At 41.2% G+C, this 16,367-nt stretch overlaps 1 protein-coding gene across 3 annotated transcripts in view; it reads right to left on the bottom strand.

Annotated features, from left to right (window-relative positions):
- The window catches only part of KLRG1 (killer cell lectin like receptor G1), a 75,267-nt gene that overhangs the window by 18,562 nt on the left and 40,338 nt on the right, over positions 1-16,367 (bottom strand). For 2 of the 3 annotated variants that reach the window (XM_034645621.1, XM_034645617.1), the window contains exon 7: positions 8,253-8,400. The exons of the other annotated variant lie outside the window; for it this stretch is intronic. In XM_034645621.1, coding sequence (XP_034501512.1) covers positions 8,323-8,400 — 78 coding nt within the window. In that variant the 3' untranslated portion in view covers positions 8,253-8,322. Of the gene's footprint in view, positions 1-8,252; positions 8,401-16,367 lie in introns of those variants that run through there. 3 annotated transcript variants of the gene reach the window in all.

The following is a 16,367-nucleotide window of genomic DNA, read 5'->3' as shown; positions in this document are numbered from 1 at the left end:
TTCAGCATACATTTATAATAAAAAAATCTCAACAAAGCAGGTATAGACAGAACATACTCTCCATAACAAAGGCAATATGTGAGAAACCCACAGATAACATCATACTAAATGGTGAAAAGCTGAAAGCTTTTCTTCTAACATCAGGAACAAGACAAGTATGCCCACTCTTGCCACCTTTATTCTACGTAGTACTATAAGTCTAGCAACAGCAATCAGACAAGAAAATAGAAATAAAAGGCATCCAAATTGGTAAAGAAGAAGTAAAACTGTCACTATTTGCAGATGACATGATACTGTCATGTCATGATAGAAAACCTAAAGATTCCATGGGAAAAAAATATTAGAACAAATAAATAAATTCAGTGAAGTTAAAAGATACAAAGTTAACAAACAGAAATTGGTTGCATTTCTATACACTAATAGCAAGCTATCAGAAAGAGAAACTAAGAAAACAATCCCACTTACAACTGCAACAAAAAGAATAAAATACCTAGGAATAAATTTAACCAAGGATAAGAAAGAACTGCACACTGAAAACTCTAAGATATTGATGAAAGACACTGAAGAGGACACAAATAAATAGATATATTGTGCTCATAGATTGGAAGAATTAATATTGTTAAAATGTCTATACTATCCAAAGCAATCTACAGAATCTAATGCAATCCCCATCAAAACACCAATGGCACTTTTCACAGAACCAGAACGAAGAATTCTCAAATTTGTACTGAAGCGTGAAAAAGCATGAATCTGGAGAAAGAAGAACAAAGCTGGAGGTATCACACTATCTGATTTCAATTATACTACAAGCTAGAGTAATCAAAACAGTGTGGTACTGGCATGAAAACAGGGGATCACTGGAATAGAACAGAGAGCCCAGAAATAAACCCATGCATAAATGCATGTCAGTTCATCTATGACAAAGGAGGCAAGAACATACAATGGGGAAAAGACAGTGTCTTCAATAAATGGTATTGGGAAAACGAGATAGCTACATGCAGAAGAAGGACACTGGATTACTATCTGACACCATACACAAGAATAAATTGAAATGGATTAAAGAGGGGTGCCTGGGTGGCTCAGTTGGTTAAGCGTCTGCCTTCGGCTCAGGTCATGATCTTAAGGTCCTAATATCGGGCCCTGCTTTGGGCTCCCTGCTCAGTGGGGAGTCTGCTTCTCCCTCTCCCTCTGCCCCTCCACCTGCTTGTGCTCTCTCTCTCTCTCTCAAATAAATAAAATATTTTTAAAAAAATGAAATGGATTAAAGGCTTGGATATAATCCATGAAACCATAAACCTCCTAGAGGAAAACATAGACTCTTTGACATCAATGTTACTAATATATTTTTGAACCAGTCTCCTCAGGTCAGGGCAACAAAAGCTAAAATAAACGAATAAAATAAACATCAAACTAAAAAGCTCTGGCACAGCAAACTATTAACACAATGAAAAAGCAACCTACTGAAAAGGACTTCTATATTTCCTATATTATAGATATTTGCAAATCATCCATTTGATAAGGGGTTAATACCCAAAATATATTTTAAAAACTTACACAATTTAGGGGGTGACTGGGTGGCCCAGTCGTTAAGCATCTGCCTTTGGCTTCGAGCGTGATCCCGGGGTCCTGGGATCAAGCCCTGCATCAGGCTCCTTACTCTGCTGGTAAGCCTGCTTCTTCCTCTCCCACTCCCCCTGCTTGTGTTCCCTCTCTCACTGGCTGTCTCTCTCTCTGTCAAATAAATGAATAAAAATCTTAAAAAAAAAAAACTTACACAATTTAATATCAAAAACAAAACAAAAGAACCCAATTTAAAAAATAGGCAGAGAATTTGAACAGATATTTTTCCAAAGAAGACAGACAGATGGCCAATAGACACATGGACACAGGTAAAGATGCTAAACATCACTCGTCATCAGGAAAATACAAATGAAAACCACCATGAGATATCACCTCATGCATGTGACATTGGCTAGTAACAAAAAATAAAATAAAATAACAAGTGTTGGTAAGAATGTGAAGAACTATATACACATAGTGACAACAGGGATGGACCTAGAAGGTATGATGTTAAGTAAAATGAGTCAGCCAGAGAAAGACAAATACTGTATGATTTCACTTACATGTGGAATCTAAAAAAATAAAATAAGTGAATAAGCAAAACAAACCAAAAACAGACTCATAGATCCATACAGGAAACAAACTGCAGGTTACCAGAGTGAGATGTTGGGGGTGATGGGGCAGGTGAAATAGGTGAAGGGATTAAGAGGTATAAACTTGCAGTTACAAAATAATTAAGTCATGAGAATACAATGTACAGCATAGGGGATACGGTTAATAGTATTATAACAACTTTGTGTGGTGATAGATGGTAACTAGACTTACTGTGGAGACAGTTTCATAATATATAAAAATATCAAATCACTATGATGTACTCCTCAAACCACTAGTGAGTAAGGGACAGGCAGGGCCAGGGAGGGAGAAATAGGTAGGGGGCCATGGGATCAGGCTCACAAAAATTCCAAAAATGTGGAGGTGAAAGGAAACCAGAGATAAGGGAACATCCCGTCCTAGGTGTCAGAGGTGGGGTCTTGTTATAACAGCTACTTGTGACCAACAAAAAATTTCGGGACCCTAAAAAGGAAGTGAGCCATTGAAGGTGTTATCACTAATCCTTGTTCAATGGTGCTATCAATAGGATGTTAAAAGGATTTAAGCTCCCTGGTTAGCTTTCAATAAAAGACCAACCCTAGAAGCCCCCCGGTGGCAACCCTGTCCGGACCTCTCTCACTCCTGAGAGCTTTTTCTGTATCCTCACTTAATAATAACTATTGCTTTACTCACTCTCCTTTGTCCTCGAGATTCGTTCTTCAACTCCGTGAGACAAGAACCTTGTTCTCCCTCCCGCTTCAATAGGATATTATACTTCGATTAAAAAAAAAATTATATTCACTCTTTGGCAAGTACTAAACCATGCTGCTTCTTTCCCTTCTCTCCAAAGACACTGAGCAACGAAATACTTGAGACCCATATCCATAAACAGGGCTTTGCTGAAGTCCCCAGAAACAGGATTCTAAAAAAATGTTTTGTCTCTGAAATGTGCAGCTAAACAAGCTTGGTAACCAAATGTATATTTGTACAGAATATCTATCATTGATTCCTTCTTCATTCAACGCGAATTTACTCCAAGATCACTTTATTCTACAAACCTCAGAATATTCAAAGTAATCTAATAGCAATTTGAGAAACTTTACCTCCCCCCAAACTTGTTGATGGGTAGATTAGTGACAAGAAGGGTATAAAGTATATCTGGGTGGAAGCACTTTTTAAACACGCATAGAGTGGACTTTATGCCAGGTAGCACGACTAACCTGATTAGATGGCAATTCCATATTTCAGAATGCTGAGAGTTAATTAATTAATACGTTATGTTAAGGCGGCAGACAGAAAAGTATTATGACAATTTCACTGAATTAGAAATTAGTTGACTTGACTTCTAGTTTAAAATCTGCCAATAACCATCTGCATGACTTTGGATAAACTAACCTGGATATTAATTTCATGCATAAGAGAGAATCTGATGTTATTTAAGAAGTAATAAGTATAGTAGCAAGGTTCTGAGGAGATAAGAAAGTGCAGAAGCAAAAAAATAGATATAGGGTTAACTTAATTTTTTTAAAAGCCAGTACTGTCTACTATCTGCTAGGCACTTTTCTCAGCATTTTGTGTGTTATGTAATTCCATTCTCACAATCACTCTCTGATGTACCTAGTATGGTTAATACCATTTTTTAAATGAGGAGACAGAGGTAAAGAGAAATTACAAAGCTTCCCAAGGTCCAACAGACGAGGGGGCAAAATTTGAAGCCGGGCATTCTAGCGTCAGACTCTATACCTTAACCACTTCCCTCTGTTACTTAGCTGTGGAAAGGAAAGGTCATGTCTGCTTTGGAGATTTTAGATGGTGGTGAGAGGCTGGATGCAGAAAGACAGATGTATTTAAGAAAGAACAATGTATGTGAGAGCAGAGAACAGGTGAGAAAAATGGGACAGAGAAAGCAGGAAAGGCAGAAGTTAGGGATTCCGGGGAGACCCTCAGGCAAGTTCACCTCTGAGACCTTTGGGCATCACCAGGTAGCAATTGTCCCTTTCTTGCGGGAACCATATGGAACGGGCAGACTCTGGCCAGTGCTGCTGACACTGGAATAGGCCTTCCCCAAAAGTCAAACTACACTGGGGAAGGAGGAAAGGTAACATCTACAAAATCTCTTGCTTAAAGCCTCTTTATTTGAAGATTATGTTGGCTTATTTCCTTCCTAGAGTACAGAAAGAAAAGGGCCCTTCAGTATTCCAAAAGAGCTAACAGATTTATGATTGGATGATATCATGGGATCCAAGATTCCTTCTCTAAATGATCACAATAAAAGGGTCAGAGAACCTCTACCCTCAGACTGCACCTGGCCATGCCCACAGGCACTCAGACAGGGCACATGCTATCCCTCTGTTATATGCCTCAATCGCGAAAGAGCTACAGGAGCTTAGAGCCCAGGTTTGTGGAGCTCCTCTCAGAAATGGTCACAATGGAGAATCCCAACTTCATGCAATGAGTTAGAAGCATTGCAAGTCAATAACCAAGTACTATTATCATTATATCTGGTGAGGAAGAAACAGGAAAATCCTTCATTGGACCCTTGATGCTCTGATATTTTTCTCTAATTGCAGTGAAAGAAATATAAGACCGAGGACTGGAAGTGGGAGCAGCTTTCAATTTTAGTCTGCGTTAGGAGAGTCAGACCAGGTTGAATGTTGAAAAGGTGAGACAGTGTTTTGGGGAGCGATAAAGGCTAAAGCCACAGCGTAGCCTGGGTGGCTCAGTCGGTTAAGTGTCTGCCTTTGGCTCGGGTCATGATCCCGGGGTCCTGGGATGGAGTCCCCCACATCAGGCTCCCTGCTCAGTGGGAAGCCTGCTTCTCCCTCTCCCTCCGCCCTTCCCCCATCCTTGCTTATGCTCTCGTTCTCTCTCTCAAATAAATACAATCTTTTTAAAAAAAACAATGGAAGCTTACATAGATCAGGTGAGACTGATTCATCAAGCATCTTCATAGATGTCTGCATTTTATCCTATACTAGGAAGCCAGTGGAATCTTTTAAAAACAGGTTAGTGGCATGATCAGATTTGGTTTAATAACAAGTGCAGAAAGGGTCTAGGTGGCAAGGAGATTATTACAATAGTACTTATTTCTCATGAAAAATGTGCTTGGAAAATAGGCTGTAAGAATATTCTACTTCTTAAAACTGTATTCCTTAATTCTTACAATTTAGGGAAAGCCAGAATGTTGTGCACCAACATGACGAGTTCTAGACCAAAATGAAAGTCTACAAAAAAATTTAAGACACAGGCCTACTGTAGATAGGTTTAGCTTCCTATGCAATTTTTTTCCCTGGACTCATTAAAAGCCACAACTGACACTAAGTGGCAAATCAAGATCAACAATTCATGTGTTCCCAGAGTAATTATGCATCTTGGTTATAGGATGAGGAATGGGGGACTACTAAAATAAGGTTAGACTGAGACTAACAGGATTTTAAAGGACAAATACTATAAGAGACAGAGATAGCATCTATGAGATTCATGGCTAAAATCCTGAGCATTCTGGTGAAAGACCATCTTGGATGTTCTGTAATTTTTTTTTTTAAGATTTTATTTATTTATTTGACAGAGACAGCCAGCAAGAAAGGGAACACAAGCAGGGGGAGTGGGAGAGGAAGAAGCAGGCTCCTAGCAGAGGAGCCTGATGTGGGGCTCGATCCCACAACGCCGGGATCACGCCCTGAGCCAAAGGCAGACACTTAACGACTGCACCACCCAGGCACCCCTATAATTTTTTTTTCTTTAATGTGCTTCCTGTACACTTGTCCCTCTTCCGATGGCTTAGCAGAAGCGCGTTGTGATGCCCGCTTCTCATGTACAGTAATGACAATTAGCCACAGGGTGGCAGCAAAGTTTAAAAAGTGAGTACTGTTTCTTCATTAATTATTTAAAAAACATGTAAAAATTTTTAAAAACTTAGGCATAAGGAAGAGAGAAAAAGAGGAATAAATGCTTATGGAAACTTAAAATAAGAAGATACCAAACTAAGGTACCTAGAACAAACAGTCCTTATCTGTGGGCAGAATTACGTTCACAGTGCAGGAAAGAGCTGGGTGATGGGGAGGGGGCCATTCTTACAATCAGTGTATTCTACAAGAAAGATTACATTTCTTTGTTTTCTATAAGTGAAATGTGACTTTAAGTCTTAGCCCCATTGGACTACAAGAAATTAATCTCAGGGGGCGCCTGGGTGGCTCAGTCGTTAAGCGTCTGCCTTTGGCTCAGGGCGTGATCCCGGGGTCCTGGGATCGAGCCCCACATCAGGCTCCTCTGCTGGGAGCCTGCTTCTTCCTCTCCCACTCTCCCTGCCTGTGTTCCCTCTCTTGCTGGCTGTCTCTCTCTCTCTAATAAATAAATAAAATCTAAAAAAAAAAAAGAAAAGAAATTTATCTCAGATATCCTGGGGAACTAACGCAGGATGAAGGTGTTGCCTCCCCCTGGACTGCCATCACCTGTCTGTAGCCTACACGACTGTCCTAGATCCTGTACTCTGCTGCCGCCTTGTCATCGCAGGGATCGGACTCTGACAAAGATTTGTAATGTGCTTCTCTGGTTTTGGCATTAGGGTAATGCTGGCCTCATAGAATAGGTTCGAAGTGTTCCTTCTGTTTCTATTTCCTGGAAGAGAGTGTAGAGAATTATACAAATGTTGGCTAGGATTCACCAGTGAAACCATATGGTCTTCGTGCTTTCTGTTTTGGGAGGTTATTAATTTCTGGTTCAAATTCTTTAATGGATAGAGGCCTATTCAGATGATCAATCTCTTCATATGAGAAGTTCGGTAGATTGCATCTTTCAAAGAATTAGTCCATTTCATGTAAGTTATTAAATTTATGGGCATGAAGTTGTTCATAGTATTCCTTTAATCATCTTTCTAGTTCCCATAAAATCAGTTGTAATGTTGCCTCTTTCATTTCTGATGTTAGTAATTTGTGTCTACTTCTTTTTCTTGATTAACCTGTTTAGAAATTTATCAATTTTATTGATATTTTGATTTTTTTCTGTTGATTTCTTGTTTCTAATTTCATTTATTTCTGCTCTAATTTTTATGATTTCCTTTCTTCTACTTACTTTGGATTTAACTTGCTTTTCTTTTTCAATTTTCCTAAGGTGGAAGCATATATTACTGATTTCAGAAGTCTCTTTTTTTCTAACACACACATTCAATGCTACAAAATTCCCTCTAAGCACTGCAACGACAGAAAAGGCCTGGGGAGTTAGCACTGTGTCTGTGACTCTGAGGATTTTGTGCCATATACTAAAATTATGTATGGCCTTATGAAGCACTTTATTCTACCACCCTTCTCCTTTTTCTCCTGCCTTACTGAAAATGTAATTTCCTACAATCCAATGTCACCTTTATTAAGAATATGACGTGTCTCTGTTTCATCCTCTTTTGTTCTTTTTTCATTATGGAACCTTCTACTCATGAAATTTCCAGTTTCCTTGCTACTGAATGTTATCATTCTTCCTTCTTACTCACTGGCTATCATTCTCGGGCTAGTGTTCAGAACTGGCAGTAACCTGAATACAGTGTACAGGCAGCCTTGCTAATAGAACGATCCTAGATCTCTATCTTGAAAACCTACGTTGACAAAGGGAATGCCTGGCCACAAATAAACTGTTCATATCTGAGTAAGGAAAAAATAATGTATGAATATTTCTACAATCAACATAAGAAAACATTCTTTCCACTAGTGATTGAAAATAGTCTACACTTGACTGGCCACCAAAAACAAGCCCCGAAGGGGTATCTTTAATTCAGCGTCCTCCAAAATGACCTCGGGCTGAGTGCTTTAGCAATTCTAGTCATCACTGCCTTCCGCTGGCTCTGGCTCTGACCGCAAGACAGTTTAATTGCCCCTTGTGTAATGAGATGATTACACATCACTTTTTAAAGTGGAGAAACAGAGGAAAAGGTGGTGGGATAGGAAAAAAATTGTTTTAATGTTTTAAAAAAAACACATAATATTATACATGTGCAGAGATCAAAGAAGACTGCTTTGCCAATCCTCTATTTCTGTGTACACAACTGATACCTGAAAAGTTTAATCCAATCTAAATCTAAATGTCAATCTTAACAACCAACTCAAAAATTTCACCTGCATTTCTCTCCGTTCTGATCCTTGTTTTCGCAGACCAGCACTATGGAGGTGAGGCAGCCCTCCAGCCTCAGAGATTGGAAGAAAAGAGCAAAGACCTTCTCGTTGGTCCTGTTGTTATCAGGCCATCATTCTGGGTAGAAGATACCTGTAATGGTTATTTGATGTGTCAGCCTGGCTAAGCACCAGTCCTATACGCTTGTCCTTCTCTGATTCATGTAATCAAAACACTAATCTAGATGCTGCTATGAGGGTATTTTAGAGAGGTAATTAAAGTCTATAACCAATTGACTTTGAGTAAGAGATTATCATAGATAATCCTGGTGGGCTTGATTCAATCAGTTCAAAGACCTTAAGAGCAGAGTTGGCGCTTCTCTGATGAGGAACTAGCCCCGGCGGACAGCAGCCTCAGCCCCGCTGGGGAGTTCTAGCCCGCCTTTCCCGACAGCCTTCCCCATGGATTTTGGACTTGTCAAGTCAGCTCCACGATTGCACAAACCAATTCCTTGCAATAAATATCTTAATGTCTATCTCCTACTGTATCTGCTTCTCTTGCTGGGCCGGATACAATGCCGAGATACTAGTTATCTTTCATGGGGCACTTCAGATATACCCTTGAAGAGCTCCTGCCCTGCATCATTCCCTGCTACAGGTGATAAGCTCTCTAGAAGGCCTCTTACAGCTTTACCTTAACTCTCAATTTGCGGTGAAACATTCCACAGGACTTCTTCCTTCCGGGGTCCCTTTGCCTGGCAGGAAGTCCTCTTAGATAAAGCCGTTTGTAGGTGACTCAAATCCCATTGGCTCAGGGGAGCTCATGTACCCAGGCAACAAACCTCGAAACTGCAGCTTGCTTTCCCTGCAGCTCTTCCTCCTTACCTCATCTTTAGGGGCGATTTCCACAAGTTTTTCTACAACCATCAGACCTCTCTACGCAGCATTCAGATAAAAGTTTCTATGCCCCCCCTTCCCATGCTAGCAAACTTGGGTCAAGTTCTTTCAAGCACTCTCTTGTTCCCCAGGCAGCCCCAAACTATAAGTTTCCATGACTGAGCAACACAGACGCGGGGAGTTAGACTCTGTTCTCGCCTCCAGGAAGCAGCACCCACTCCGTCCCAGCTGCCCTCTAGTTTTTCCTCTCACTTGGCTTACGGGTGGGAGGCAAAATACCCCTGCCATCTCTTCATCTACAAATTCCTGCAAAGAACTTGCCTGTAATTGATGAGGGAACAGAAGGCAAGCGGAAGACAAAGCAGAAGCTGACACCCCACAACCCCCTACCCATGGGATATATGTGACATTCCTCAGGCACTCCTGGCTGCCCTAAAGCTGAGGAAAAACAAATAGTTAACAAATAGAGATCACAATCCTGCAAGACCTGAGTCTCCCTGAGTTTACAAATGCCTTAGCAATCTACAGGAACAAAGCATTTCTATCAATGGTCCAGCTTCCAAAAGGGAATGTAAATACAATTAAATGTCCTTATAACCTGCAGCCCATCGGACAGATACTTGAAGTGGACAGATACTTGAAGTGGGCCGAGTGTAGTGTTCCTCCAGGAAGCTCCCAACTGTCTTACTGCTAATGCCTTACTAGAAGGGTAAACAATCTTAACTTGACAATGGCAAGGCCTCGGGTATCCTGTGAGTCTTCTTTAACCAATGAAAGTTCTTTCTCGAAACCTCCCTTTTTCCTTACCGCCCCCAACCCCATAGTATATAATCAGTCACCTCTCACAACGCTAGTGCAGCAGCTCTTTCTGCCCACGGGTCCTGTCCCCGTGCTTTAATAAACCACTATTTTACACCAACGATGTCTCAAGAATTCTTTCTTGGTCATTAGCTCCAGACTCTACCCCACTGAACCTCACCTATATTTCAAAACTATATCATAAGCAGTGTTTAATTTCCCCTAATGAGCTGTTGGTAACTGTCCCTAAACCAGTTTGGAAAATCCTATGGGGCGTGTCTAAGGACTCCCTTTAGAATATAGCACTTCTTGTCCCCTACTATTCTCAGCTCTAGCTTCAGCCAGAATTTCAAGACCATAGAATGAAGTCTTTCTCTAATATTCTACAACTCTCATCACTGAGTTTTTATACTCTCAAGAAAAGCTATTATTCATAGGTAAAATTCTATCCAGAATTTTGTATATTTAGGGGCGCCTGGGTAGCTCAGTCGTTAAGCGTCTGCCTTCGGCTCAGGGCGTGATCCCGGCATTCCGGGATTGAGTCCCACATCGGGCTCCCCGGCTGGGAGCCTGCTTCTTCCTCTCTCTCTCCCCTGCTGTGTTCCCTCTCTCGCTGTCTGTCTCTCTGTCACATAAATAAATAAAATCTTTAAAAAAAAAAGAATTTTGTATATTTATTTTTTAAAAGATTTTATTTATTTACTTATTTATCTGGCAGAGAGAGCACAAGCAAGGGGAACAGCAGAGGGAGAGGAGAAGCAGGCTCCCCACTGAGCAGGGAGCCCCATGCGGGACTTGATTCTAGGACCCAAGGATCATGACCTGAGCCAAAGGCAGGTGCTTAACTGACTGAGCCACCCAGGCATTCCCAGAATTCTGTATCTTTAAAGAGCACCCCAGGGTTCTAGACTCTCAACTATGTTTTCCACTTGTGGCTGTTTCTGAGTCTAGGGATTCTTGGTGATTTCCTGAGTCAGAGGCTATCTGTCCCACCATACGTTGGTTCTTAAGGCCTCCTGGATGAGCCTTCAAACACGTAATCATTGCACTCTTCCATGTTTCATGGGCAGATGCACCAATTTTCCACCCTTCTTGCCACAACAGTGCCGATTCCAGTTAGTTCCTGATGCTTCGGTAATTCTGCATTTCACTAGAAGTCAGTTGTCTTGTAACTCTTCTTTAACTAATTTGATCTTAGAATGGAGACTGAAGGATTTCAAATGATATGAAACCCAGAACTTATTTAAAAAATTATAAATTTGATAGATAAAATCCCAAATTTCTAACTAGGGAAAAAATCCCATCATAGACAAGAGAAAAATGACAAACTAAGACAAAATATTTTCAGTTTTTATCACACTCAAAAGGCTGATCTATTTAGTATATACAGAACTTTTTTCTTCCAAATTATTGAGGAAAAGATTACTCATCCAAAATTTTTTAAAGACTTTTATTTATTTGAGAGTGCATGAGCTGGCGGGGAGGGGGCAGGGGAGCAGCAGAGGGACAAGCAGACTCCCTACTAAGCAGGGAGCCCTACGTGGGGCTCGGGGCTCAATCCTGGGACCCTGGGATCATGATCTGAGCCAAAGGCNAGGTCCCTTAAAAAGTTAAAAATTGAGCTACCCTATGATCCAGCAATTGCACTACTGGGTATTTACCCCAAAGATACAGACGTAGTGAAGAGAAGGGCCATATGCACCCCAATGTTCATAGCAGCATTGTCCACAATAGCTAAATTGTGGAAGGAGCCGAGATGCCCTTCAACAGATGACTGGATTAAGAAGATGTGGTCCATATATACAATGGAATATTACTCAGCCATCAGAAAGAACGATTACCCAACATTTGCAGCAACATGGACGGGACTGGAGGAGATTATGCTAAGTGAAATAAGTCAAGCAGAGAAAGACAATTATCATATGGTTTCACTCATTTATGGAACATAAGAAATAGCAGGAAGATCGTTAGGAGAAGGAAGGGAAGAATGAAGGGGGGTAAAGAGGAGGGGGAATGAACCATGAGAGACTATGGACTCTGGGAAACAAACGGAGGGCTTCAGAGGGGAGGGGGGTGGGGGATTGGGATAGGCCGGTTATGGGTATTAAGGAGGGCACATATTGCATGGAGCACTGGGTGTTATACATAAGTGATGAATCATGGAACATTACATCAAAAACTAAGGATGTACTGTATGGTGATTAAACATAACATAATAAAAAATTATTATAAATAAATAAAGGATAAAGGCTATGAACTGTCAGTCCACAGAAAAGGAAATACAAATGGCCCTTAAGCACATGAAAAGATGCTGTCTATAGTTCTTAATAAGAGAAATACAAATTAAAACCACAGTGGGAGAATATTTTTTACATCTCTATCTAATTAGCAAAGATCAAAATGTCTGATGAAAAACTTCACTGGCGAAGAAGATCAAAACGTCTGATGAGGGCCCCTGGGAGAGCCTGCTTCTCCCTCTCCCTCTGCCACTCCCCCTGCTTGTGCTCTCTTGCTCTCTCTCAAGTAGATAAACCAAATCTTTAAAAAAAAAAAAAAGACTAGCTAAATACATTGTTATATCCATAAAATAGAATTCTATCCAACCATTACAAAGAAAGAAGCAATTCTTATGAGGATAAACATAAAAAGATTGAAGATATACTGTCTACTGGGGGGAAGTAAAGCTCAGAACAGCACGTACACTATACTACAGCTCGAGGGGCATATGGTGCCTGTGCACGCACACATGCTCATATAAGTAAATGCTGTGTATGAGAAGGTTCTATCTGGAAAGGAACGAAGAAGGAGTAAAAATTGAGTGAGTCAGCAATCAGAGGTGGGAACAGACTGCTTTCAGATACATCCCTTTCTCGCTTTTGTATTTTTATGCTGTGAACATGCACATTTTCAAAACCAAGTAAATAATAACTTCAAAGAAGTAACACATCAAGAGAATCACAGACTTGACAAGAGTTTTGAAGGAACTAACCTTCAAGTGGATGTCATGGAGAGTAAGGAGATTGGCTATTTTAGATGGAATGATGTTATAGGATAGGCAAACCTAGGCTCAGAGAAGTTAAGCGTTTTGCCTAAAGTCACACAGTAATTATTAAAAAAAGGATTTGAATACAGGTTTGTCTTATTATCTCCAGCATTGGTGTTCTTCCCAGTATGTTCCCACCCTCTCAAGTAGGGACAAGGTATTACCTAAAAAGACATATATATAACATATGGCCATACAAAGAGCCAGTGTAACTAACAGGTTTCAGGAAAGTGTTCGAGCACAGTATACCCATCATGGTGAGCAGCAATTAGATGGTACTAGTCCACAAGGCCTTGCAGCATGGAATACTTAAGCAAAAACCAGAAAGAACTAAGGGGAAAACAAAAACAAACAAAAAACCTTCTCCTAGTTCTTACCAGGGATGTGCTCTACAGAGCACATTCTAGCCAGCCCGTGGAGAGATCGCATGCACATAACAGCTGCTTTGGGGCCGCACTGGTAAGACCAGCACCGGCCACAACAGCCCTTCTAGCCCACAGAGGCCACCACCTCAGTCTTGGCATCCGTTACAAATTTGTTGTGAGGTCACTAACTCTATAGTCACTAACTCTAACTCCTTCTACAGAAGGAAAGTAAACGGTGAGGCGATGTATTTAATCATTTCAATACTGATGGATATTTGAATCGTTTCTAACCTTTCCCATTGCAGAAGTGTAATAAAGTTCTTTGTACATAAATAATGGCGCAGGCGTATACAAACATTCTTTTAGAACCCATTGCTGGCGTCACCCGCATACTGACCAGACCCAGAGCAGGAAGAGCGATCTGGGGTGAGGCACCACCAGTGTCCAGTCTGAGTCAGCAGGAAATGCTCATGCCGGTCCTGGGTACCGGTGCCCACGCTCGTGCCAGTCCTGATCGGGGCCCCCAAGATCGGCCCACGCTCTCACTGCTCCTGTGGGCAAATACCCCCATGGGCTCACTGAACTCCCCATCGCACTGAAAACACGTGACCTTATGTTAGTCACCTGTGTGCAGAATGTTCCCACACTCCTTTATCTTAACCGCCTACAACCGTTTTTAGCAAATGAAGTCCTCACAGAATGAGGCTGCCGAAGGTCCCGCAACGCTGGAAAGTCAGAGGAGGGAGGAAAGGACAGCCTGCATTTTTGCGGCTGTTGTGTTGCTGTCGTTCCCTTTGCTGATTCCAGAACACTCTTTCCTCATCCCATAAAACTGGATCCTTGAATAGATTTGCATTGTGAATGTAATTAATGTTACTAAATTGTACGCCTGAAAATGGTTAAAATGGTAAATTTTACGTTATCTGTAATTTCCAACAATAAAAAACCATGCCTCCTTTGAGGAACATGCCATCTGCCCCCCACTCGCCCCCCCTCACCCATAGTCTATGCCTTCTTGCCGCTGTAATTCTCTGACCTGTTCCCTCCCTCCCAGTGATCCGGGATTTTGGCCCAAAATTCAGTCGTCGCCAAGTTAGACCTATCTATTCTCAAAACAGCAAAAATGAATTAACTATTAAAATGTAAAACAAGGGCTGCCTGGCTGGCTCAGTCAGAAGAGCTGCGACGTTTGATCTCAGGGTCATGAGTTCGAGCCCTGTGTTGGGGGTAGAGCTTACTTAAATGAATAAATACAATACTTAAATAAAAACTGTAAAAAAATAAAACGTAAAACAAAATAATAATAATAATAATGTAAATTTATTAGGAAAATATTTGGGAAATGTATGCATAATCCCAGGTAGGGGATTCAAAATAGAAAACCAGAATCCACAACTGGGGGTGGGGGGGGCATGGAAATGACAGATTTGACTTTATTAAAACTTAAAATGCATGAATAGAAAACAGTCTCCATGACATTAAAAAAACACACAAAAAAATAGAAAGAAAACATTTGTAACATATACAACTAACAAAAGGTTATTCTAAGTATACACAGTGCCTACAGATTGATAAGAAAGAAAAACAAAACAAAACAAAAACAAAAACCCTGAGAGAATAAATAGCCAAGGGATATGAACAGGTAATTCAAAGGAAATATAAATTACAAATTAACTTGAGGTGATGCTCAAAGATATTAGCAGTTAGGAAAACACAAACTATAACTGGGATGTAACATTCCTCCTATCCCACACACACACGCACACACACACACAAGAATAGGAATAAGAATAAGAGGGGCACCTGAGTGGCTCTGTCAGGTAAGTGTCTGCCTTTGGCTCAGGTCATGATCCTGGGAGGCTGGGATCAAGCTCCTTGTCTGGCTCCCTGCTCAGCGGGGAGTCTGCTTCTCCCTCTGTCTCTCCCTGGCTTGTGCTCTCTCTCTCAAATAAATAAATAAAATCTTAAAAAAAAAAAAAAAAGAATAAGAATGATGATAATAAGCCAAAATGTAAAACTCCTGGAGCTGAGAAGGAAGGAGCAATGCTCTCATCCACTGATAGTAGAAGTAAAATGGTTTCAGTCTTATAATCTGGTAGTATCTATTAAAATTCTTAATTTGGCATACATTTTGGCCCAGGACTCTTGCTTTTTAGGAATCTATTATAGAGAAATAGGATGTATGTACAACTGAAGAGGAAAATTACCCAAAGCAGGCCCAGGCTAGCAGGTCCCAGAAGATGGAAAGTACTAGCAGTCCTGGGACCAAGAGATAACCAGAAGCCCCACTGGGAGCAAGAAATAACCAGCCCTTCCTGCTTCTGTAAACAGGCTTCCGGCCACAAGCTCCCTAACCGCTGTTCCTGCCTAAAGCAGTCCCCCACCCCAATTGAAACTCACCTACAAGCAGTCAGCACAGCCCTTGGAACCTGACCCCTTGCACCCCCCTATAAAACCTCTGTACCTGGGGCCCAGCATTTCGAGCACAAGCTCATCTGAGTCCGCCGGTGTAAAATAAACCCGAGTTCTCCTACCTCTCCGAGTGTCACTTGGTCTCTGGCCGGTCTGATTTTCACTTTTCCGCACCACAACCATGTTCACTGCAGTATTTATCTCATCTCCTGTACTACTGATGAGGGAGCAGAAGGCTAGCTGAGGACAAAACACAAGCTGACACCCCGCAAACCCCCTACCCCCACTCCCAGGTGGGATCTATGACATTCCTCAGGACTCCTGGCTGCCCCAAACCTAAGGTAAGGGGAAAAAAACCAAATGGTTAACAATAGAGATCACAGTCCAGCAAGACAGGAGTCTCCCTCAGTTTACAAATGTCTTAGTGATTTACAAGAAAAAAGCATTCTTATCAATAACCTAACTTCCAGAAGGAAACTGTCTTAAATTAAGGCTTTCCTAAAGGGAAAAACTACTTTAACTTGACAATGGCAAAGCCTCCAGCATCTTGTAGGTCCTCCTTAGCAAATAAAAGCTCTTTTGAAAACCTCCCTTTGCCTTATATCC

Source organism: Ailuropoda melanoleuca, chromosome 16 (genome assembly GCF_002007445.2).
Source record: "Ailuropoda melanoleuca isolate Jingjing chromosome 16, ASM200744v2, whole genome shotgun sequence".
NCBI classification, from domain to species: domain Eukaryota; kingdom Metazoa; phylum Chordata; class Mammalia; order Carnivora; family Ursidae; genus Ailuropoda; species Ailuropoda melanoleuca.
This window is presented reverse-complemented; position numbering and strand designations above follow the sequence as displayed.